This window comes from Rhinopithecus roxellana, chromosome 10 (assembly GCF_007565055.1).
Source record: "Rhinopithecus roxellana isolate Shanxi Qingling chromosome 10, ASM756505v1, whole genome shotgun sequence".
NCBI lineage: Eukaryota > Metazoa > Chordata > Mammalia > Primates > Cercopithecidae > Rhinopithecus > Rhinopithecus roxellana.
In genome coordinates this window covers 140558107-140584581 of record NC_044558.1, presented here as the reverse complement: position 1 = coordinate 140584581, position 26475 = coordinate 140558107, and the positions used below count along the sequence as shown (strand labels likewise).

General features: G+C 37.3%; 1 protein-coding gene across 1 annotated transcript in view; it reads left to right on the top strand.

Moving 5' to 3' along the window:
• Positions 1–978: 978 nt before the first annotated feature.
• Positions 979–26475, top strand: part of SYT10 (synaptotagmin 10) — a 65152-nt gene continuing 39655 nt past the window's right edge. Inside the window, exons 1-2 of the mRNA XM_010370361.2 lie at positions 979–1431; positions 14095–14452. Of these exons, the coding sequence (XP_010368663.1) occupies positions 1281–1431; positions 14095–14452 (509 nt within the window). The 5' untranslated portion in view covers positions 979–1280. The remainder of the gene's footprint in view (positions 1432–14094; positions 14453–26475) is intronic.

Sequence of the window (26475 nt, the reverse complement as noted above, 5' to 3'; positions counted from 1 at the left end):
GCATTAAAGAATTATAAAAACAGGTGAGCTTAAGACATCAGAGTCCAAATCTCCCATTTTACAGACTCAGGCAAAGACCCGAAAGCAGGCCGGGCGTGGTGGCTAGTGCCAGTAATACCAGAATTTTGGGAAGCTAAGGCGGTAGGATTGAATGAGCAAAGGTGTTCGAGACCAGCCAGGGCACCATAGTGAGATCCCTGTCTTTACAATAAGTTAAAAAAAAAAAAAAAAAAAAAAAAAAAAAAGGCGCCTGGAGTTCCTGGGGTCCTAGCTACTAGGGAGGCTGACGTGGGAGGAACACCAAGACCTGAAAGCAGCTTCAAGGTTAGGCTGAGATGTGTGACAGATTTGAACTTAATCCTGTTCCCTTTAACACCCATGTCTTGTTTTAAGTCGCTAAGAAAGTAGATGGAGAGAGTCAGGTTGTGCATTCTCAATCTCCAATTACGGATTAATCAACAGAATCTTATCTGATTATTAGTACAAAGAACATTTTATGTTGTGATCTACCTAAGAGGGTTTGCTTATTCGCGCATTCATTTTTTTAAATTAACTTTTTCAGTTTTTCTTCGATTGGGATGACTTTTCCGGAAGGGCAGAAGCAGATAGCACAAAAAGTAGAATACATGCGTGGAAAAGTTGGAGAGACAAAGGCGGCGCGGATGGCTGCACTGATGCAGGGAAAAGTATTGGGAAAACGGAGAGCGCTCCTTGGGCCAGCTCTGGGCAACGATGAGCATCCCCGGCCTCTGCAGGGGCGCCGGGCCGCCAGCCCTCCCTCGCGAGTCAGTTCTCCAGAGGACGCGGGGAGCTGGATCTGTGCGCTCTGCCTCCAGTCACCCCGCGCCCGCGCCGGGCTGCTATTGGACGCGTCGCCGCCAGGCACCCGCCAGAAACACCAGTGTGCTGGGGAGAGGAGGGGGGCGTGCTTGCGAGTCGAGGGCTTTGGCTTTTTTACGGCTCCCCCCTCCCCTCAGCACTCCATGCCGGGTCTCTAGTTCCAGCTCGCCTCGGCTTGCTCGCGCGGCGGGAGAGTTGGCGCAAACCTCGCCGCAGCCGCAGCCTCCTCGCGCGCCTCTTCTTCCCTGCGCCCTTGGCTCCCGCTATGGGACCAACGTGGGGCTCCTAAGAGTTGCCGGGTCTCAGCTGCGCGCTCTCCAGCTAAAGTCACCGCAGGCGGACTATGGCTTAGGACGCCCGAGGGGTTAGTCTAGAGATACGGGAAGAAGAAAAGACGGCTAACTGGGGAAAAAAAGAGAAAACGAAAGAAAAGCCAAACGATGAGTTTCCACAAGGAGGACGGAGTGAACACTCTGTGCCAGAAGGCGCTGCACATCGTCACCGAGCTGTGCTTCGCGGGCCAAGTGGAATGGGAGAAGTGCTTGGGCATCTTCCCTCGGGACAGGGGCAGCCAGGGCGGAGGCAGCACAGGTAACCGGAGGGCTCCGCTCGCCTCCTCGCGCTCCGCTGGGACCCCGCGCGCTCGGCTGCAAGCTCCGGGGTTCTGCGCCTCCCGCGCCGCTCCCGGGGCATATTTGGGGCGCCGCGCTTTCCTACCTCGCTCCCTCCTTCGCTCAGCTCCTGGCGACTTCGATGGTGGGGCGTTTGGGTTTTGTTTCCTCCTGTCCCCCTGCAGGGCTTCTCCCATTCTCTGGTCCGCTTCCCGCCTCCCGGCGCCGTCTCCCGCTCCCAGGCTCGCCGTGCCTCTCGGCGCTCTCCCACGCCTCCCATCTCGCTCCCGGAGTGGAGAGGTGAGTGCGGGCGGTGACTGCGCCGGGAAGGCTCCCGGCTCGGCTGCTTGTGGGGGCGGCTCACCTGTGGGACTGGGGCTGCTCTCGCTTGTTCACCAGCCTCTGGTCCCGGCCTTTCTGGTGGGGGCCAGGCGGGACGGACAGTCTATGCTTGGACGCAGAACTCCCTTGCAGAGGTGGCTGCCTTGGCCTCCGAGGTAACTCGCGGCTGCAACCTTTCGGGTACTTGGCAATTTCTAAAGCCCTTTTAATATATATGATTTTCTAGGGTTTCTTGACAAAGTTGGTAAAACAGCAGGGATTATTGATCCCATTTGTGAGGCGACACCTAAAGCTCAGAGCACATATCGAAGAAGTGGAAGAGAGGGGAAACGTTTAAAATCCCTAGCACACGCACGCTCTCATACATCCAACTCACAGACGTCCTCCCTATCCTTCAGGAAACTAGGAAATGGGCTGGATGGAGGAGGATATTGACTGTCGGAAATCTGGAGATGGAAAAAAGTCTCAAGTGGTTTTTCCTCAAGACTTGGGGGTGGAAAGGATCGAATCCGAGTCACTGTTTGGGTCACGACTGGGGAAAAGGTTGGTGTGTCCAGCCTGCTGTGCTGCTCGGGCGCACGCGAGGTGGATCCCCGAGTTGCGGGCTGCGTGGTTTCGAGAGCCGCTTGGGAGGGTCACTTGTTGCACTAGGAGTCAAAAAACACTGCTTTCGGGATTTTCGGCTGGAAGGTTGCCATTCCTTCTCTAGGTTCTTTCCCTTGGCTTTTCCTGTCATTTTGATCTCCTGGCGGAATTTTAAGCGTTGAAGGTAGTCAGGGCAACAAGAGCTGAACAGCCAGGCTCGGAGTGGAGCAGGACAACATGGAGCCCTGCGTGCTGGGAGGGAGCAAAGCTGGGCACATTTATTGAATCCCCACCACCACTACCCCTGCGTCAAAGCCAAGCGGGGAGCAGGAATGGGTTTAGTTTAGCTTTTACGTTCCATCTTTCACATGAGTAGCCGCAGGGTTTGGAATTCTCTGATCCACGGCAACGCGAGCCAAGGGGGCTCTGCACTTGGCAGAGCTTGAAGAGATGCCACTGTTTGGACCCTGGAGCGGAAAACTTTAAAATTTTGTCAGTGTATAAACACAACTGATAATCATTTCCATTCGTTCAGTAGGTGTTAAATTCCTAGGAGTGTATGAAACTCAGCGGAAGGCACTGGTGGGCATGTTGTATTCTTTGTCGTGCTAAGTATGAGGTAAAGACCAGAATACTGTGACCTCAGAGTCCTCTGTGGTGATATTAGGTAAGCTTTTCTGAAACGTCTTTAGTGACACACGTGCTAAAGGTAACACTGAGAGAAGAGGCTACACTGGACGAAATGAGAGTATTTAAGTTTGAAGACTGTGCTTTGGTAATTGAACAGTCGATGCTGTGAATAAAACTACTGATTTTCCTCTTTCCTGCCCTTTTGTGATCACACACCAAATAGGGGTTGCCCGGGTCTCAGATTGGCTAGTTTTGAGGAAAATATGTGAAAATTAGAAACCAAATCCCAGCTTCTAAATCTGTCCAAAATGCACAACTATATCAGTTTCAGATAAAATACAGTATATGAATTGTAGAAATGGTTCTCAGTTTTTCCTAATCACCACAAGAAGTAATTGTAGTCTGAATTCCTTTTGAACTTTTCCCCTTGGGAATAAAAAAGTGAGAAAATTAGCCTAAAACAATTGCGAGAATATTTTCCTCCCCTTAGGAGGAAAAATAGACTACATAATATATACAAGAGGGGTATTCGATTTAATATAGGAACACACATATTTAATGGCTAGTTACTAGGAAAGATATTCTAATAGGTTGTGTATGACGTATAAAGACAAGATTGCTATACATTTTTCATTTGCGAATCTAAGCAACAGTTAGAAGTAAAATACTTTAATTTGCAAATAGACTCTCAAAGTTAATAGAGATCTATGAAGTGGATTTAAAGATTGTTTGCCAAGTATTTAATTCTATTGCTTAGCCACTCGGCGTCACACTGTTCTTCAAAGTAGATTTTCTTATAACTTTGTGCTCTCATGCTTGTTATTATAGGTTCCTAAATAAAGCACTTCCAGTGATCCTTCTGCTCATTGTTTAATGAGAAGGGCATTTTTAGTAGGAAGACATCAACAATGTTGAATGGCACAGTGCTTATTTACTCTGAAAGTTAATCAGCACTGCCCAGATGGTATTAGTTGTTCTAACGTTACAGTAATAATTACAAGCTCCAAAATTGTGTATATTTTTAATTCCTTCACATAGAGATAGAGGGAGAGAAATTCAGGTAATTCCAGTTAAAGTCATTCTACATGAAGGGAGTTACAAATCACATATATAAGTAAGATATTATCTTACTGGTTTTGTAAATGCCAGTGAAGTGCAAGCATCACCATCCTTTTTACCATATCAGCAGCAGCAGAAGCAGCAGCAGTATTGTTGCCATTGAGGATTTCACAATCACAGTATGATCGCAATATGACCAATCTCATACTTTAATGAAATTGGTGAAGACTTACACTAAAGTTGCCAACACAGGTACATTTACTCTTTTGGCATAGTTTATCAGTCATTATATGTGCCAGCATTACTAATATTCTAGAAAGTTCACCATGTGCAATTGTTAGAATATCAGATATGTTGAGTCTTTTTACCACAGATTCTCTCCCTCTCCCCAAATAAATATATCACCCACTAAATTCATCTCAATGCACAAGATGATTTAATATTAGAATGCTTAGGGAAAATACAAAGCAATATATTGGGCTCAAAAGTTATTTTTCAGGCATACTGTGACTGAATATATATAATCGTTTTTAAACTGGATTTAGCTTAATGTCTGGTTACTCTTTAATTCCTGCTCAAATGCTTATCAATTTCAAGGAACCTGTGTTGCTTAAAAGGCACACCTCATAAATCACAGCTAATCAAGCCCACTTAAGCTCAGTCACGTGAGCTCACATCACAATTGTATAGATCTAACCTTAATTTAAAGATTTTCATAAGCATTTAATTCATTCATGTTCTAATTTTGCATGTTTACACAATTTTAATTTGGGACTAAAAATTCTAAAATAAAAATTTATACAAATTCTTTTAAATTCATACCTGTGTTCTTCCGTTTCTTAGAGGTAGGGATAATAAGTAGGTATATGGCAAATAATTTTATTAAAGTACTTACCTGATAAGAAAAGGGATAGTTAAGTAAAATGTTAAGAATTACGTCATAATTTCCCTCTAAGATCAAGGCATAGTGGGTCTATGATAAAAGTTTAAAGTTAGTAGAGGGACAAACCAAATGACTACCCAATTAATTGAGTTACCATTTTTTAATCACCATAACAGAGTTTTACACATCTTAGTGATTGTATAAAGAATTCCAATTTACAAACATATTATCAGCAGAATTGTTTCCTTGAGACTTGTAGGTCTGTAAAAGAATAATAGAGCTACAGTGAATTCAAAATGATAGGCCCATTTGAAGAAGGATATATAAGAGGGTATTTTTCCTTCCTCCACATTGTCACTCCACTGCAGAGTGGCCAGCTTCTACTATGTCTAGCCTCATTGTCACATGATCATCAATACACCTTATGCTTGGTCTGATTTACTTCAAACAGAAATGGAGACCTATCTTCAAAACCAAGGAGGTCTCAGCAAACATTTATTCTTCTTAATTCCTAGTATGTTAGCAGTATTGGCAGGAATTTCTTTTTGCTTTAACCTTTTCTTTTTCCTTTGTGACAAATTAAAAGCTGTATTTCCTTTTTCTGTGAACTATGAGTCTCTGACATCTAATTCTTATGAGTGATTTTGTACACCAAGTTCAAATCACATTTAAAAAAAACTTAGTCATTACTATAATTTTGGTTTTCTGAAAAAAATTGGTAATTGAGATGCATCTGCATTCATTTACAAGCTCTTTTAAATACAAAATTCGGACAGAAGACAGTCATTACCATAAATGTTTAATGTAATTTCCAATGTCAATTAAAATCATTTCTATTTTGAACATATGATTATATTCTTCCCGATCTACGTTTTATTCCACTAATGATGTACACATTAAGTCAATAGCATGCCAGCTCTTTGAGGGCAGGGGCTTGTTAATTATTTTATCCTCAGTGCCTAGAAAAATCTGTGGTTCATACTAGCTACTTTATTTATTTATTTATTTGCTTATTATTTTTATTTTTATTTTTTTAAGACGGAGTTGCACTGTTGTTGCCTAGGCTGGAGTGCAATGGCAGGATCTCTGCTCATCACAACCTCAGTCTCCCAAGTTCAAGCGATCCTCCTGCCTCAGCCTCCCGAGTAGCTGGGATTACAGGCATGTGCCACCACACCCAGCTAATTTTGTATTTTTAGTAGAGACGGGGGGTTTTCTCCATATTGGCCAAGCTGGTCTCGAACTCCCAACCTCAGGTGATCCACCCGCCTCGGCGTCCCAAAGTGCGGAGATGACAGGCATGAGCCACCGCGCCTGGCCCAATTAACATTTTTTTAAATGAATGAATGAATCTTGGGATTTATTATCAAGAAGCTTCAAATTTATTATTTGTAAAATAATGAGTCTGTCTTAATAACCTCCAAATCCCTTCTGCAACTAAATTGTATACATCTGTATTTTTGTGTCACCAGGGTCTAATATGCCATATAGACATACAGAATATTTAGTTTATGATAACAGCAGAAATTAGAGCATTTGAAACATTTAAAAGCTACAATTCAGTGAGCAATATACTCATGAAAAAGCAACTGAACTTGATATAGGTATCCATTGACTTTCTTCAGAGTGTGTTCAGGTGGAGCTATAATTCCATGGCAAATTTGTAAGTGTTGCGTAAAGCACTGGGTCTACAAGTTCTAGAATCTCTGTTCAATATATTCATGTATGGCAGTAAAAGAAAAGCATTGTTAGTGTGCTAAGTAGAAAGTGACAGGGGAAAAGTAACCATCTCATTATTCAGATTGCTGTTAATCATTCCAGTTGAAAGTGGGAATCATCATTTTGCAGATGTGAAAACCAAGGCAAAGAAATGTAACTTCCCTTCAAATCACAACTAGTTAGTGTTGGAGATAGGCTAAGAAACCAGGGCTTCTTAGATTTTAACCTAGGTTTAACGAAGAGTAGGAATAGGAAGAGGAGATTCTGGGGGCATCCTTGGCGCTGAAGGGCATTGGAAAAAATGTCTGTGAAGATGAGCTCTTATTATTATTATATTATTGACTATAATTGCTGGCCAATGAAATTTCTTAGTGTGCAATTATGACCCAAGTCCCAAATCTTTCTATTAGATTTTCTGTCATCCAAATATAACAAGCAGTGTTTTTCATTTTTCTTAACTTGACTATATACACACATGTGTACTTCAGTGTACGAGTAGGTGTTTACATATTCTTGGCCAAATATAATTGATTTGTGTCAACTGTAAAATCACATAAAAGATTTTTAGTGTGTTTGAAATGCACAACTTTGAACTCATATAATCCCAAATATAGTTCCTTTCATATGTTTATAAATAAGTCTGTAGTGAAAACATATATTAAATTACCAGTTACATTGTTTTTGTTAATTTGTAATTAGAAAAAATAATTCATTAAAATCTTGTGTACTGTATTTTCCTACCATATTTTGGTCAAGTTAAATAATTAACAGTGTATACATTAAAAATTCAGTACTGTGAGGCACTGGAGACAAAATATGACAAGGAAAAAGAGCTGAGAGTCACCCACTAAAAGATCTCAGAGCATCATTAGTATAAACGTATCAAAGAAACTGAATGTTCAGATAAGGAGTGTTACTATTGTAGGTTCTTTCGTCTAACTTGCACAATGCCAGTTTCCTCTGTTGGTGGAACACCTAACACTGACCAAGCTTACAAACAGAGTTCCTGACTAAAGAGATGGCTTCTTTTATTATTTTATAGGATAATTTTCTTCTTCTTCATAATGTTAAATACATCCTAAGTAGTCACTGAAGCTATAAGAGCTGACATCAACATGCCTCACGTAGACTATCCAGGGAAAAAAGTGGAAGCTCTTATGGGTTTATTACCAGAAATTAATAAAAGTCTTTAACACCTTTGTTTCTTTACGGAATTGTGCTGTAATGGCCTTGGAGCCAGAAGGGGGGAATCATCTTAAGGAGAATAGAAAGGAATCAATATTAATGACCTTTTTTTTACTTAGATGGACCTTGATGTATGTTATGATCTAGTATCTAATTTATTATTCCATTGTCGACTAGAAAACATAACAGTCAATTTTTAAAACCTTGTAAATGTCAATTTGTCCATACCACAAAATTGTCTTAATTAAAAAGGACTATTGTTTTCTCTTCAGTATTCATTAATTTTATTCCCTTAGTGATGTTTTAGTAGTCATGAATTTATAGGACTAATGGACAAAACAATATTCAGAAGCCTATCATTTCTAATCTGTTACAATATGAGCTGTTAATGTACCTGAGAAGTGGTTTTAGGATTATGCTTTTATTCAAGCAATATTTATTGAGCACTTACTATGTGAAAGACACTGTGCCAAGAATTAAATGTACTAGTGCCATCAATTAAATGTATGTGATGCTATCTGTGATGTTCAAGTTAATGTAAATATATGAGTAATATACAGTCACAAATTATAAATAATTTACTCAATTATGAGCATATGTAAAGCTTTTTAATAAATTTAGATATTTGAACACCATATTTGGTACCATGTTTTATCAAATCGGAGATGCCTTTATTATAAGATGCACCATTATTTTATGTGGCACCAAGAAAGGAAAGAGAATGTTGCCAAATAAACTATGGCACAATGCTTTTTAATCACATGGGATTTTTATTTTACGTATATATAGAAATAACCTCTTTTAAAACTTAATTAGACTTTTAAAGAAATCTTGTATCACTCTGGCACAAATATAGAAGGAAAACATAAAATAAATACATAGGTTAAAAGTGATTTTAAAACTAAAATTCTGAGTCTGATTCTTCTGAACGGCTTTTTTATTCAGAATTAATGATGCCCTTGCTTTTCCATACATTTCACATTCTATGCCATAAAACGTGTTAATGATACATTTTTTTCTTAAAAGAATTCATAAAAGATATACAGGCCAATGGTACTGTGCTCTAAAGCTAACTGTGCAAATATGTGGGATGTTATCAGTATTTCTAAATACATCTGACTCACCACCTTCACCACACATTTCCAAAAATTTGGCTTGTAAGGTTAAAGGATATGCTTCAGTATTTTCTCCAATATTCTCTTACGAGCCACTTAGATTTCTATGAATTTTGATGCTGATGTTTTTGCTTTAGCACATACACAACGAAAATTGTGACACAATTATTGCCTGGCTATTAGCTATTGTGACAAGCCATCAACGCTAAGATAACATCCTGATTTCAAAAATGCAAAATGTATTAAAGTATGTATTTGATAATGGATTAAATATAGTATTAATATAATTTGTATCATGTATTGAAATTCAAGAGAAAGGCAAAGATCAATACATTTAAAATGGGCATTATAAGAGGCAACATGCAAGGATTGTTGGTGATTGATTATATTATGTATTAGATTTATAGATGAGAAAGCGACTACTAGTTGCTTCCCAATATTCATCTCCTGCTTCTACTTCACAACAATAGGATCTCTTATTTTTTTTAAGAATATGGCAGCATAAAACATTTTAAAAGAACATTTTTCCATCTCCTTCCAGTTTGGTATAGCCCTCATGACTAAGTCCTGACCCTTGGGAAGTTAGCAGTGATGTGCACAACTTCAAATTTGTACTTTTAAAATGAAATGACATACCTTCACCTTCCCTTTTTCCATCTTCTTCTTCCATCCAGCTGCCTGAAATATGGACATAGTACCTTGCCATTTTGGACGTTAAAGAGAAGCAAAGACCTTTTAATAGCAAAGCAAAAATGTAAAACCAGAATTCCAGGCACCTTGGGGTTGATAAATCTGCTGTGGCCTGTTTATGCTGGGACAGTCTCATTTCACATGAAAGAGAAATAAACTATCTTGTTTCAGTCACTATTAATTTGGTCCCTTGTTATAGAAATCAGAAGCATGCCCTAATTATTATAATGGTAATATCAGATGTATAGTATAAATAAATTAACTTCAGAGATAATCCCAAAATTTCGTCTTTGACTAAGAGTTGCTGATTTGAGTTTTATTGCCCCTCTTTCTCTGTGAAATGTTGCCATAAGCAAACATGTAGTGTGGTCAGGCAACAACAGGGAGCAGGAAAGAAACAAAAGGCTTGGAATATCGATGAACTAAATTATATTAATTTCTGATTAATGATTGGAAATCACATTTTTGTACAGTTTGAAAAGTTAAAAATGAACTAGAATTTTAAAATTTTTTAAAAGATACAGAGAGACACAGAGAAGAGTATCAATTCAAGCAGTGGTAATTGGATTTGAGAACAGGACACTTGTCCTGTACTTTTCTGCATGATCATAGTTAGCTGCATGAGTAGTAGGTAATTGGACCCAGCAGTATTTTTAAGTCTCAGTGGACAAGATCATGCAAATGTTATGGTCTGGTTATACAGACTTTAGCAAAGTTCTGCTATACTAAAAGTTTCTGAGGAATTCGCATTTTAGAAGTTCCCTGTATTTTCTGATGACAGTGATCTTTTTCTCAGTTTTTCCTAACTGTGTCACTTTATTTTGGGATATTAAGACATGATAAAAGAGTAAAATGTTTCTAACTAAAATTAGGTAGAGATACATAGTCAGATAGACTGACAGACGTATGGACAGACAGTGGCAGAATAATGTTTATGCATATGTATGTAATCAAACCAGAGTCTGAGCAATTTTAAACCTAATTATCTCAGAGCCTAATCTAATTGCTGTATATTTCATTAACTCTTAATCTTTCCAGATATAATAGGATGAATGTTATGTAATGGATTCTTTTGAATTATCTGGAGACACTGAAAATTAGAGCTAGAGAGCCTAGTCATCAAGTTTGCCCATTGGAATGGGTAACTTGAAAGTCCATGTAGAAAAGCTAGGACATTCATATTCATCTCTCCTGGTGATTGGCCACCTTCCTCCAGTGATCTTCTCTAGTCTACCTTACCTCTTTTCTTTTATGATCATACTCAAACCCTTGTCATTACGGTGAACGATACTACCATAGCATTGTAAATCCAAATATTTCAATCCCCAACCAAAATCTCCTACGAGTTCATCTTTCTCATTTAGAAACTCCAGTCTATTAACTTTCCTATTTATCTCTGAATTTTCTTTCAATAAATATGGCATCATACTTATGATGCATCATTTTATCTGTCCAATACACTCACTCCTTTGTGGTCTATCACACTCTTCTGGAAAAACAAACAAATCAAAAACCTCATCCATGGATGAATGTATTTGTCTCTCTGCCCCTACACCAAAGCTGCTGAATGTTTAGAAGATTTTAAAACCAGGCAGACTAGCATCACTTTATTAGTCTCTAATTTCAAAAGAAATGTATATTCTGACCAGGCATCTGATGTTTCCCTATTCAATTTTTCCCTATTCTCTATAGTTTCTATTTCAAATTGTTGTCACGCTCTTCAGATATCCCAAACTATTCCCAAATATTCCAACATAATTGGCAGTTAACCCTAACTCCTCCTTTGGAGAGAAAAATACTAGTTATAAATAAGAATTCACTTGACTTCCTGCCTCCAGACCTACAACCTTACTGGCATCCAGAACAATTCTCTTTCTTACAAAGAAAGAAGCAATCCAATTATTTGATCTTTGCTTCAGACCTCATCCGTTGTCACCTTTTATGGGACTTAACTGTTAATTATTCTGCTTAACTGCCTATCCTTTCTTGTCCACTGATTCCTTCTCATTATTCTGAAGCATGCTGAGGTATTGCACATCGGAATAAAAACACCTTCATGAACTCCATGTGCTGCTGTAGTTATTGCTCCCTCTCTCTCCTCCTTTCCTAGGTATAATTTCTTGAAGGAATTATCTATTCTCACAGAGTCCACTTCCGCACTACCAGTCACTTCCTCTTTTTTTTTTTTTTTTTTTTTTTTTTTTTTTTTTGAGACGGAGTTTGCTCTGCGGCCCAGGCTGGAGAGCAGTGGCACACTCTCGCCTCACTGCAAGCTCCGCCCTCCGGGTTCACGCCATTCTCCTGCCTCAGCCTCCCGAGTAGCCTCAGCCTCCCGAGTAGGTGGGGCTACAGGCGCCTGCCACCATGCCCGGCTAATTTTTTGTGTTTTTGGTAGAATCGGGATTTCAGCGCGGTAACCAGGATGGTCTCGATCTCCTGACCTCGTGATCCGCCCTTCTCGGCCTCCCAAAGTGCTGGGATTACAGGCGTGAGCCACCACGCCGGGCCGCCAGTCATTTCTTAATCCACAGTAATCTGGTTAACACAACGTCTGCTTCACTGGTCTCATAGAATTCACTAAAGATATACTTGTTAAGGTTAATGGTCACTTCTCAACTCTTGTTTTAATTGAACTTATTTTAATGATCTACACTATCATTTCTTAAAATATTCTCCTAGCTTCTGTGAAAACCGAATGACCTGATTTTTTTCCATATCTTTCTTTCTCCTTTTCCCCATTCTTCTGTACAGGTTTCTTATTCCTTAAAACTCTTTTTCTTTAAATATTGGTGTACTCAGAATTGTGTTAAAGAACATTTATCTTCTATGGATTCAGATCCCACTACTTAAGGAAGTTAAATTAGTTGCAATTTATTTAACTTGCATTTATGCATGACCAATAGCCTACTCAAAATTTCTACTTGCATGACTGTAAGTACTTCAAACTCAATACAACGAAAATTGAAATCATTGTGTTCCTTACTTCATCATCCCAGTGAGTCACATTCTTGTCCTTTTTAATCTTCACACTCCTTCACTAGGGCTTTGATTTTCTCTGGAATCTTTTCTTTCCCATTTCAGCAACCCTGGTTCAGAACCACTACAGTCTCTCACAAGGATAGCTGTTGTAATCTATTAACTAGTATTTCCTCTTCCAGTCTTGCCTTCACTTCTGTCTTCTTCTTAGCCAAAATGTTAGTTCTGAAATGCATATTTTCATTTCAACACCTTGATTTAAAATGTTTCTGGGACCACTCATTTTTCTTTGAATTAAATGTGTACTCCATGTCATAGTTAAATGAATCACAAATATGAAAATGTCTTTAAAAATTTTTGTTGACTTTATAAATTTTCGTAGATCCTCACTCAATCTTTTGATAGGTTTTTTTTTATTTTGTTAAACAAAGCTTGTTATTGGGGGAAAAATATGTCACGAAGAATGCATTAAGCACTTGATTTCATGTTTAATACTATTAATGATTAGTCATAATTGCTATGGCAAGCAATGCAAAACATAAATAAAAGACACTAAGCTTGCTTACATAATTTTAGTTTTATTTTTCAGGATAAAATTCTACTTAATCTAACTTCTTGCACTATTTTCTATTAAGCAGAATTCCCTTTCCCCCATGTCTTATGTCTCTGGATGCAAGGAGCTACAAGATTGTAATTATGATGGAATCTTGACCAATCCCCATCCTTAAGAAATGATATATCAGTTTCCCCTTCTTTGAGGAAAAAGCTTGACATCTTCAATAAACAAAAATTTTATCCTTCTCTATATTGCAAAATGTACAGGGTCAAGTCCCCATGGAGAATGCCTGCACTAGTCCTGTGGGCCCATTTCCTGGTTCATAGATGACACCTTCTTGCTATGTCCTCACATGGTGGAAGGGCAGAAGAGCTCCCTTAGCCTACTTTATAAGGACACTAATCCTACTCATGAAGACTTCCCTCTCTACCTAATGTCCTCCCTAGAGGTCCCACCTCCTAATCCCATGGCCTTGGGGATTAGGATGTCAGCATATGAATTTTGGGGATGATACAAAAATTCAGACCAGAGCACAATTCATTGATTAATTTAGGACTCAAGAAATTCAGAGAAATTAGGAACAAAAATAATACAAAATTATCAGAAAGAATCAATGGAGTTTGCAAAATCTTGGACCCATCATAGTGTACTTGGAAATATGCATACATCATAATTTTCCTGTATATAATTAGAATTTTTACCGGAGTGGAACTTTTCAATTATCTCCTTTGAGAATTTCCAGGAATGATTATTAACTTTTTCTTCCTACAAAGATAAATTAAAATTGAGTTTTTGAAACTCTAAATCAGGAAATAATAACAATTATGATGTAAAATTTTCTTTTCATTTCTGCTTTTTAATGTACAATATTAATTAATCATTTTTACATTATAATTTTTCCAGATATTTCGGTCAGCCTGTTAGCAGTCGTTGTCAGCTTTTGTGGACTGGCCTTGTTGGTTGTCTCACTTTTTGTCTTCTGGAAGCTGTGTTGGCCATGCTGGAAAAGCAAACCTGTGACTTCCAACGTCACTACCCTTCCACAGAGCATTTCAAGTGCTCCTACTGAAGTTTTTGAGACTGAAGAGAAAAAAGAAATTAAGGAAAATGAAAAGCCAGCCGTAAAAGCTATTGAGCCTGCAATAAAAATCAGCCACACTTCCCCTGATATCCCAGCAGAAGTCCAAACTGCTTTAAAAGAACATTTAATTAAACATGCACGTGTGCAAAGACAAATTACTGAGCCTACGTCATCATCTCGGTAAGGAAAGATTAACTATATAAAACTGGTGTGTGTGTGTGTGTGTGTCTGTGTGTGTATGAAATTTCATAAGAGAGAAAAACTTTAGTTGGAAGAAAAGAAAAGATAAACAGGAGAAATGGGAAAGACATAGGAAATAGATAAATAAAGAGAGAAAGGGTAGGACAGAGTACATAGGGGCAGAGAGAGAGAAACTAAGGACAAAGAAGCCAAACAGGGAGCAGGACCATGAGAGGGGCTTAGCAGACTGTGAGGTTTCAGTAAAATTGTGTAACTACAGATTATTGTTAAACTTTCTCCTTTGAAATATCATCAGTTGATAGCTGCTACTTGTAGTCTTTCAACTTAATTTAATTCAACCAATAAATATTAAGAAAGCCATTTGAAATGCATATCATGGGGGCTCTATACAATCAGGAATCATCTAGAATTTCACAATCACAACTAACAGATTCATATTTAGTCTGCAACTATTTAACACATATACCAAAAACATGAAACTTCATTGTGTGTTTGAGCTCATGTAGACCGGATTCTTAACTGGGCAAAGTACAAGTTCCACAAGAAGCCAAATATCATGGGCATATGGAGGAGTGTACATAAAAGGGAGGAAGAAAAGGACTTCCTTAAGGAAATACATTTTAACTCAGCCTGGGAAAATCAGCAAAACTTTGTTGGAATTAATTCACCACAGTATATTCTAACTGTATTAACTGTACAGGAAAAAATGATTCTTGTAAAGAGGCATTTTTTTCTGCTAAGTATAGGCCTCAATTCTTAAAACAAATTGCATGAGAGCAGTTTTTCTCAGGTTCCCAAAAGTAGCAACTAGTTTTATTCTAGGGTAGGGTAAAATCAGTGATCTCTTATTGAGAGGAAACTGCTATTTCCTGCAAACTGATTGACTTCCTAATCTTACTTTTTTATCTCTCTAAACTGAAGGTGCATCCATGTTTTCCAACATGGTAATACTTTGTGGGCTTCGAAATCTATCAAATTGAAAAACTGGGACATATTGGTTACTGGAATTGAAAGGCTGTTCAATATGTATTTTGTGTAAATAAGAGAATTGTATCTACAAATAAATCCACTTCTTACTCAAATATATTCCAGAGGGATAAGAATAATTGTTACCTTTGAGATAGGGAACTTTGGGATAAGGAGGGTGGATGGAGGTGTCCTTTTCATGTTACACTTTTCTGTGCTACTTAAATTTTATAACTAAGGAATGCCTCATATTCTGTTTTTATTTTGACAAGTTTTCCTGAGCAATGATATTTAGGTTCATTTTAAATTTTCTTATTTATGATTTTTGTGTAATGTAACCCAATAAATATCCACGTTAATTTTTATTATATATTTATTGAACTATATATATTTATTGAATTATGTATATATTTATTGAAGTATAAAATAGTTGTCCAATAAACCACTTTTTTTTACATGTTTTACAAATAGAGGAAAAATGTCTTTGGGAGGAGCTTCCTTTTTTCCAAGACATTGATCTCACTATACTTATGGGGAAAACTGCTGTAAAATTACCTGATGTATTTACTTGATTATCACTACCATCCCTGAAAACTTTGGCCAAATATGATATTTTATAGCCACGAAGACTTAAGACATTCAGAAATTTCAGAGTAAAAATCTTCAATTAATCTGCAAAACATTTTAAAAATACCAACCACTGTGAATATATATTAGCTTAGCATTCAGAATTATTCAACTCTTTAGCTGATATGTACAGATTATATAAGGATACTCAATGAAGACAAATTCAGGTAATCAATGTTTTTTTGGAACCTCAGAAAAACAAAATACTGTCTCCAAAATATTTTCTGTTGAGTATAAAGAGACCACTTGTCTGATTATCCCTAGCTAGAGGAGAATGAAAACACGTGAGCGAAGGCTTCGTTTTGCTAGCTATGTAATTACGTGAAATTGAACAACTCAGAAAAACATAAAAATTTCAACCTTAAAATCATAAAAATTAGATTGTGTATATCTGATATTTTCTAAGAGGAAAAACTGCAACACACATTCAGAGTTTTGCTAGAAATTTGATATCATTTCACCTGCCTCTGACTTTCATTGTTCATATGGGTGGTTGGGGAAAGAAGAAGAGGAAAAGAATTTTGAGCACTTGAAATTTTGTCACTATGCCAAGGCACCCTTCCTGATAATCCTTCCCCAACCTGCATGAAGTGAGTATTATTAATTATCCCCATTACATGTGAGTTAAATGAAACCCAGAGAGATTTAAAAAGTTGCCTGAAGTCATGCAGCTGGGAAGAGTAAAAATTCAAATTTATCCAGTTGGAAGAACACAAATTAAGCATAAATGCCACGGGGATGTAGTTTTCCTGCAATTAAATATGTTGGCTACAAAGTATGCTTAGGACAGGTAGTTGGGAGGCTGGAGAGTTAGAGCATCTTCCTGTTTATCCTACTCAATTAAAAATCTGGAATTTTATATCATTATCATGAATGACTAGAGTCATGATTTGAATCTGTTTAGCCTTGGGATGAATTCCTTGCAGAAAACATGATTAGTTCTAGTTCTCAAAACCCTCATCTACATTAATTACTTAATCTTACTAGAAACTACCTTTATAGAGAGAGGAAGAGGAAATTGCTGAGTTCATTATGTAGTCCACATGAACACAGAGATCGAGGGTACATTATTATGAGTCAAATTATTCTGCTCATATGCCAACTTTTCACTGAGATGTAGCAAAATCAAACCTACATGCATAGGCACACACACACACACACACACAGATGCACACACACACACTGAATTTAACTTTAATACTTTGTTTCCTCACCTTATTAGTATGTCACAGTTCCAGTCTGTTGGGACTCCTTTTAATTTGGCTCAGACATCATAGTCTTTCAAGTTTTACTTGTCTCTATATTTAAATAGTATCCTGATGGGCCTAGAAGTTAGCAGCATTGCTAGAAACACACATTTCTCAAATTCTCGTCTCCCTTTTCAAATACCTGGACATTTTGCCCTATCAGCCTGCCAGGCAACCAAAAAACCCAGCTGGCATTTATGTATTTCTTCGTTACTAATATTCTTTAAGCATCATCTTGATTGATTGTTTATGCATCCAATAACCTTATTCAACATACATTTAATCCTGGGTATAGTCAATATATCCTACTCCTTCCACTCTGAAAACTCTAAGGATCTGTGACCACTTCTGTAAATTTATAATATAATGTGGAGACAATACATGCAATACCAATATAAGGAATTACAAATGCCAGCTATGTGATGGAGAAAGTGGAATTCAGAACATTGAAACATTATTTCCAGCTAAGGCATGTAGAAGAGCCATTAAGCTGAGTCAAAGGAAACTGGGAATTCATGTAAGTGGCAATTGGGAGAGGACGTGCATCCTAGATGGAAACATATTATGTGAAAAATCATAGAGTAGGAAGTTTTGCTGCGAAAACAGCAGGTAAGGTACTTTGATCAAAAAATAGAGTAAAGTGAAGGAATAATGGACGATAAAATCAGCTGAAATTGAAATATAGTGAAACCTTGAAATCATGGCCAACATGTTCAGAGTCTCTCTTGTCAAAAAGTGTTTGTAGCAGAGGAGTTCTATGGATAAGTGTTATGTTTTAGGATAATTCACCTGGCAACATTTTATAAGACAGACTATAGGAGAAGATATCTACTTTGTAATTACTTTTTATTATGTTCAAGCGTAATAAAAAATCAGGAAATAGAAAACAACAACAACAACAAAAGAAACGTAAGAAAATTTGTAAAGGAAAATCTAAGATCCCTTGTAAAAAAACATTAAGTGGCAATTCAGTAATTCCATGTCTAGTCCAAATCTTTTAAAAGTCATTCAAGGCTGTTATACTATGATTATACCAAGCTACCATTAGCATTTTGGTTCTATATACCCCCACATATAGAGTTGTATGCTGCTTTCTTAGGCAGAAAAGCTGCCGTATTCACTTCTATATTGTTTTTTGATCCCTTAACAAAACACTGTAGGAGCTCAAAGTGAACTTACTGAATTAAAAGAATCAATAAATGAATTCAATGACCTCATCTTGTTTATCCCATTGATCTTCCATGGTTGCTCACTAGAAGGGTGCTTGGTCTTTTTACCATCCTCCTAAAGACCTGACTCTCTTTGCCTGTGTGCTTTTGTTCATTCTGCTTTCCTTGTGTGGAGTAACAATCTCGTTTTTATGTACTGTAAGATCTTTAAGGAAAATGCATCTGAGAGCCCAACTTTATCTGCCCAATTATTAACTATTATCCTTTATTATTTAAAGCTGTTATTGCTGTATTAAATAACAAATTGCTATATTAAAACAGCAATGCTGTTAAAACTGTAATTGCTAATTACAACCTAGCAATTATTTTGTATCTTAATATTGAGCTTCAGCTGTTTCCAGACGAGATGCTAAATTTTCAGAGAACAAGGGTGTATAACCTACTTTTATGCCCTCCTAATTTCCAACAGTGTGTAGGTATATAAGTGTCAGTTGAATGCTTTTGATTGATTGATCATCTTACACTTCATTTTGCCTTTTTAAATACATCATCTTTAAAAGCCACACCAGCTGATGAGTGGTGAGATACACTGTGTTCATATTAGAAAGAGGTTAATGATAGTATTCTCACAGGGATGAGTATGAGGATCAATTTTATGTGCATTTTTTAATGGTGTAAAGACAAGGTGAATAGTAACTGGCAAAATAATGTATTGAGGATGAGGAATTATGTAGACTTTAGGACTCTAAGTACCTATTGAAAATAATTAGGAACTGTAATAGCAGAAACAATTGAACATGAAACAAAAGCAGGAAAATATACATGGGAAGAAATCACTGACTTATATGTGCTGATGAATTTACAATATTTACAATTAGCTATGGTTGATTAGAAGAGTAATGCTTAAAATCATCATGCATAGTATCTGAAAGAATGCTTAATGTACATTATTATAAGAAAAATGAAAAATTATTTAAAAATACATATAATGAGATTCCATAGTTAACTTTACTGTAAGAATGTTTTTAAAAAATTGAATTTCTCTGAAAAAGATAGCTAAAATTGAAATTATCTATGCTAAAACACTGTAAGGAATGAAAAATGAGATGTTACAAAAAGGAGGAGTTTAAAAGATGTATGGCTAGCTAGGGTATCAAGTAGCAACACTTGCCCAGAACAATGGAAAGACTTGAGATCTGTCTCCCTGAGATAGAAGTTCATAAAACATGCTTTGCAGGAACTTGAGGTGGTTAAATAATGCCCTTCATGAAAGAAATGTATTAGGTGTACACCCTTGCTTCTTTTCTGAAAAGAGATGACTCTTTGAACACAACTCTTTGGTTGTGCCAGAGTCACAACCTTAACAAAATGATTGAAATTTGAAGTTTGTTTTCTGGCACTTATAAATATTGTCTTATACACAAACACTGATTCGGTTCTTTTTTGCTGTCGTTGTTGTTTTGATACAGGGTCTCACTTTGTTGCCCAGAAGTGCAGTGGCATGATCATAGCTCTCTGCAGCCTTGAGCTCCTAGTTCAAGTGATCCTCCTGCCTCAGCCTCCCAAGTTGCCAGGACTACAGGCACGCACCACCAGGCCTGGCTAATTTTTAAAATATTTTTGGAGATATGAGGTCTCAAAATGTTACCTAGGCTGGTCTTGAATTCCTGGCCTCAAGTAATCCTCCCACCTCAGCTTCTTAGTCTTCTATATAATATGAATAATGCTTGGGAATTTTGGTTTTATTAGTCACAGGAATCGTATGGTAAATTATTTTCGTACAAACTCCAACATACATTTTCTTAGTTCCTAGCAAATGTTTATGATGAAATACATTAAAAGATGAATAATGCTTAGTCTCTGCCATGATAAAGACCACAATTTAGAAGAAAGTCTTGGAGAGTGGAAGACAAATCTGAAAACAGGCAATTTCAATACACTATGTGCAGTAAGGTCAAGGAGATGTGGAGGCACAGACGAAGGGTCGTCAAGACTGGTACATGAACCCGGTTGTATAGCTATGACTATTTTTCTCCAAAACCTAGCTGAGCTCACCAGGAGGTAAGCTCATGAGAGTCAGAAACATATTACAAAGTAAAGGAAGGCATAAAATTGCACACTGAGCATAGAAATCCAGAGCTAGAATTATGGTCAAATGACCTTCTAGGAATCAAGTAATGCTAAAAAATAAGTTCTTGGATTTATTCTTTGGACCAGTTGTTATTGAGAATTTTTTAATGTTTAAGGCTTCAGTCTATATTTACTTCTTTTCTTGTAATATATGTGTTATGTTCTCAGAACATTATCTGTAGATCAAAAGCTATGAAGAAGTATTTTCCAAGCTAATTAATTCATATACATTTATTTAAATAAATGCTACATCAAAAGCAATTGCTTATCATTGTTTTGTGATGTTTACATCTTATATCTTTTTTAAACATGGAGAGAAGTCAAAGTAAGTATTTTAAGAATGACTGAATTGCCTCCTTAGCACAATGGGCAGTACGTTATTCTCATAATCTGAAGGTTTTAAGTTCAGAATAAGTGAACATTTATTTCATTAAATTTATTAAAGAACCAATTGCCTGTAAATTCTTGAATAGAATAAAGGTAAACTACTGAATGGATTTTAGCCACCTCTTTAAATAATTGAGAAGAAAACTAGTTGTTTCTCTAGCTTTTATTATTATTATTCAATTGCTATTTAGTTACATGGCTAAATTTTTCAGAGAAAATATTTTCTTTCTTCAACAATATTTATTGAACACTTATGTCATAGACATTTTTCTTGAAATTTGATACACATTTGGCACAAAACTGTCAAAAGTCTCCCCCCCCACACACACACATTCTTATAAATTATATGAGGTTATAATAGGTAATAAGTCCTATAGAAAATTATAGCACAAAATAAAGGGATTGGAAAGTCTGAGTGGGAGGCAGTGTTGCAATTTTAAACACTGTAGTCAGGATAGATCTTCCTGAGAAGGTAAATTGAGTGAAGACTCAAAGTGGTAGAGAGGTAGGCCTTGAGGAGTCTGGGAGGGCTTTTCATATAGAGGAGGCAGGTGCTGCAAAAACCCTGAAGCTAGAACCTGTGCTACATGTTCCCACCAAGAGAAATCTAGGAAACAAAGCAGAGGTAGAGGGGGCTACATTATTTTTGGCTTTTACTCTGAGTAATATGGGAAGCCACTAAAGGAAGTCAAAGGAGTGGCATGACCTTTTTTTAAAATATGATTCTGCCTGCTGTATTGAGAATAGACATTGAGGAGGGCACAAGGATAGAAGCAGAAAGTCCACTAAGGAGGCTCTAATCCAGGTCAGGGGTGATGATGTTTCAGACCAGGGAAGTGGTAGTTAATAATGTTCGTGAGAACTGACTGGATATATTTTGAGGGTGTAAGAAACAGACTATCCTGATAGATGAGCTGGGGCATGTGAGTGAAATAAGAAGAGCAAAAATGACTTGAAGATGTTGGACTGAGCATCTGAGAAAATCAAGTTGAGACAGATGAGACTGTGAATGGAGTGAGTTTGAGAGGCAAGAAGAGGAGATCTGGACCTGTGGCATTTAAGGATTCTATTAGAAATCTAAGTGGACAAGTTCAGTGGGCAACTAGATAATGACTCTGGAACTCTGAAGTGAATCTGTGATATGTATATCAATTTGGGATCCTGAGCATGTAGATTATGTCCTCAGCCAGGAGATGATATCATCAAATAGTTGAGAGTAGATGGGAAAAAGAAGAAAAAGGATAAATTTCTGAGCGTTGAGAGATTGGGAACAGCCAGGTGGACTGAGAAGTAGAGGCTAGTACAGTAGGAGGGAATCTGGGAGGGTGGAACCTGGAAGCCAAGTGAAGAGAGTAAGTAAGCTCCCAGGAGGGAGTAGCTGTCAAGGGAGTGTGCTAAGGCTGGGTGGAATGATTGTGAATGGACCTGTTTGAATTTAGCAATGTGGGGGCGACATTGTTCACATTTTGAAGAGCAATTGTGGTACAGTATATGAAAAACTGATTAGAGTAAGTTTAAATAGAATCTGGACAGTGAATATACTGTAATTAACTCTTTCAAAAAGTTTTGCTGCAAATATGTTAGAGAAACAGAGCAGCACAGAGAAAGTGGGGTGAATAGAAAGTTCTTTTAACTTTACATCTCAATTCAGACAACCCTTCCAACTCACCAAAACCTCCAATCTGTTGATTCTGTCACTATGTCATAATTCCTATATCCTTGATATTATTATTTTTTTCTTCTTTACTCAGTTTCAATTCCATGGTCAATCAGAGCCACTCTTGTGTACATCCTCAATTCTCTTGTTGCTTTCTATTTTTGTATTTGCAGGGCAAAACCACAGCCCTCCCTGAATTCATTGCTCTGTCACCTGTACACTTGCACATGTGCAATGTGACTGGGAAAAAAATGACTGTGAATATGACTGGAAAAAAATATAAACAACTCTCATGAATCCACTTGAAATTCATGACCACATTACTCATTTAGCTAGCTAGTGCTAAAACAAAAATCTGTTTTCCCTCTCAATCTTTGAGAGTCACAAGACTATTGTGTTGATACATTTTCTGTTGCTCATAGCAGAATATCAGAAGCTGGATAATTTATAAAGAAAATGAATTTATTTCTTACAGTTAGAAAAGCTTTTAAGTCTGTGGTTGAGGGGCCACATCTGTCAAGGGTCTTCTTGCTGGTGATGACTCTGCAGAGTCCCAAGGTGGTGCAGAACATGTCAAGGCAAAGGGGCAGAGTATGCTAATATGCTAACTCAGCAATCTCTTCCTCTTCTTATAAAGCCAGCAGCTGCACCCCTGTGATCATCCACAAATCTATTAACTCATTAATCCATTGATTCATGAATGGATTTAATCCATTTATGAGGGCAGAGCCCTTATGCCCTAGTCACATCTTACAATACAGGCTCCGCCTCTCAATACTGCCACATGAGGGATTAAGTTTCCATGTGAGTTTTGGAAGGGACATTCAAACCACACCATTTTATGCCTTCTCACCTTTTTTCAAACTTCTATCACCTTCTTCCTCATTCTCAGTTTTCAGTTTTAATTAATGACCTTACTTCCCATTTTACTAAGAAAATTGAAGCAAAGGGCAGAAACCTTCCACAGACTCCCACCACATCATCAACCCTCTTACCAGCATCTATCCCATATATGTGCCTTCCTGATTGATACTATGGTAACTATCAATGCACCTATCTATAACTAATCCCTCCACTTTCATGTTAGATCCCATTTTGCCTCCTGTCACTTCTAAGAATCCTCCTCTCTGATGTTTGCATTATTAATTCTCCCCCTCTCTTTTATTAGTACTCTCAGCACAAGAGCATACCATTATTTCTTCCATCTTAAAGGAACCTGAAAAGGTAGGAAGTGTTGATCAGAGGGAAGCATGCCTGAAATTGCGGTTGTGGAGAGCTTGCAGTTGACGATGACAAAATCTGGCTATTTACATAATAGTGACTGAGGTTAAGTAGAGAACATCATTGGAAGAGAGGAGTTCATTGAACCTTGAGGCCAAAGGGTTGGAAGAAATACTTTGATTGCCAGAATTAGAGCAGAAACATTGTAAAAGAGAATGTTCATGAACCAGAAGACTAAGATAATGAAGACTTTATAGAGAGGGTTTTGAATATCAATAGATCACTAACAGTAAGTGGTAATGGGAGTGTGATTTCTTGACTTGAGCTTCAGAGATGGGTGTGGTAGCTTAAAAGAGAATGGTGTGAGCCAGGCTTGGTGGCTCACACCTGTAATCCCAGTACTTTGGGAGGCTGAGGCGGGTGGATTGCCTGAGGTCAGGAGTTCAAGGCCAGTTTGGCCAACATGGTGAAACTCCTTCTCTACTAAAAATACAAAAAAATTAGCCGGGTGTAGTGGCTTTAATCCTTGCTACTTGGGAGGCTGAGTCAGGAGAATTGCTTGAACCAGGGAGGTGGAGGTTGCTGTGAACTGAAATCATACCACTGCACTCCAGTCTGGGTGACAGAGTGAGACTCTGTCTCAACAACAACAAAAAAGAGAATGATGTGAAGTAGTAATGGGGGTCAAGAAGAAACAGTTACTTCACTGGCAAGCTGGTGGAATAAGAGCCATGGGAAATAACAGCCACCATGTGAGAGGAACGCATAGGAAATGATGTCCTTGGGGAAAAGCCAAATTTCTACCAGGTAAATAAGGTGAGAAAACATTCCAAAAAGGGATTAAGAATATAGAGGTCAATGGGTTATTTTTAAAAATCCACTGTGGCATTTTATACAGTTTACTTTCCTTATGGTCTTTTGCATGGTATATGCTCAGATATTTGTGTAATGAATGAATCACCTTGTCTTTGTTTCAAGTTGAATGGAAGAAAATAGGAAACTGAGAATAAAAACTTTGTTTACCAGAAACTTGATTTAGTCTTGCTACTCAAGCTTCTTTAACTATGAAATCGGGATCTAAGTGAATATATGATGAGAATTTCTGATGCAGATTTTAATACTAAAATGAAGATACATTTCTTTTAAACATTTAATTATTAAATAAATAGAAAGCTGCTAAAGATATTTTTACTTTTCTTCTGTAATTTCTTAAGCAATATCTAAGGTTAATTTAATAGATAGTAGAGACATTGCAAATTAGAGCAAGAGGATATAGGTTTCCCATTAGATGCTGAGATTTGAAGTCAGGTGGTCTCTTTAGCCCAGGGTAGTGGTCCAGGACATGCTTACATAGAAATGACTTTGTACATCCCCAGGAAGGCTAGATTTGACTTTGTCAAAACTAGAGTTCATTATGGCATTTGCACTTCAGCTCCTTGTGTCCTGAATTATAATAGTAATAACTAATATCAATATGAAAAATGATAGCTGGGAAAGTCATATACAATATATCATTTAATCTTCTCAAAAACTGTAAAAGAACCATTTTATAAATGAGAGAAAAAAGCTCAAACAAGTTAAGTGATGTGCCAAATTTGCCCTCACTACATAGGGAAGCTGGAACCAAATTGTAGTCAGATTCTAGTCCAGCACTTTTTCCACCTCATCTCTCCGTAAAAATCTTTAAACACTTTCTTCTGATAGGTGGGAAGAATTTGCTCATATTCCAGTGAGTTTCCGGGACTCTAACCACATGTCAACCAAAGCAGCTCTGTCTTTACATAGTCAAATTCTAGCCTCAGATTTTATTGGAAGAAAAGGATCTATTGGTAGTAAATATTTGAAAGTGACCATATTAATACATTATATTCCAGTGCCATCAACTAATATTGATGATATCTAGCTACCCTCAGAGTTCCAGGTTAGATGGGGAAAGTTTTTCCTTCTCTGGGAGAATGCTTGGACAGTGCTAGGTTTGAAGAATAAGATGGAATTTAGGTTGGTGCAAAAATAATTGCGGTTTTTGCCATTACTTTCAACAGCAAAAAATGCAATTACTTTTGCACCAACCTAATACTAGGTTTGAAGGATAAGCATGGGGTTAGTAACAGTCAAATGACTTGCACTGTGATTGGTTGGATATTTGTGTGAGACTATATAGCCACTAATCACTGTCATTATAAAAGAGAAAAAACAAAATCCAGAAGAAAAAGATTTGTGTTGTCATGGCAATAGTTTAACATTGTACTCATTAAAGCTTGTCTTAACTGACTAAACTGTGACTTAGAATATGTGCTATTTACCCTAAATTAGGACACTGACTTACTAGAACAAAAATGTTACTAGTTTTTTATTCTCATAAGGGGCTTTACAGCTGCAAAAATATAAAAAGAGTCATAAAGGAGAAATTACTAATTTTGGCACAGAGGATAGAAAATTGAAGTTTTATAATATTGAAAAGCACAAGGGAGTGTGAAATGATGGAATAAATCTATTAAAAAAATAAAGAATTAACTTCTTAGGGGTTTTGCTGCCAAAAATCAAAAGCTTGTTGCATAACTGAAAGTGATTTTAGCAAGAATATTAGATTTTCTGTTC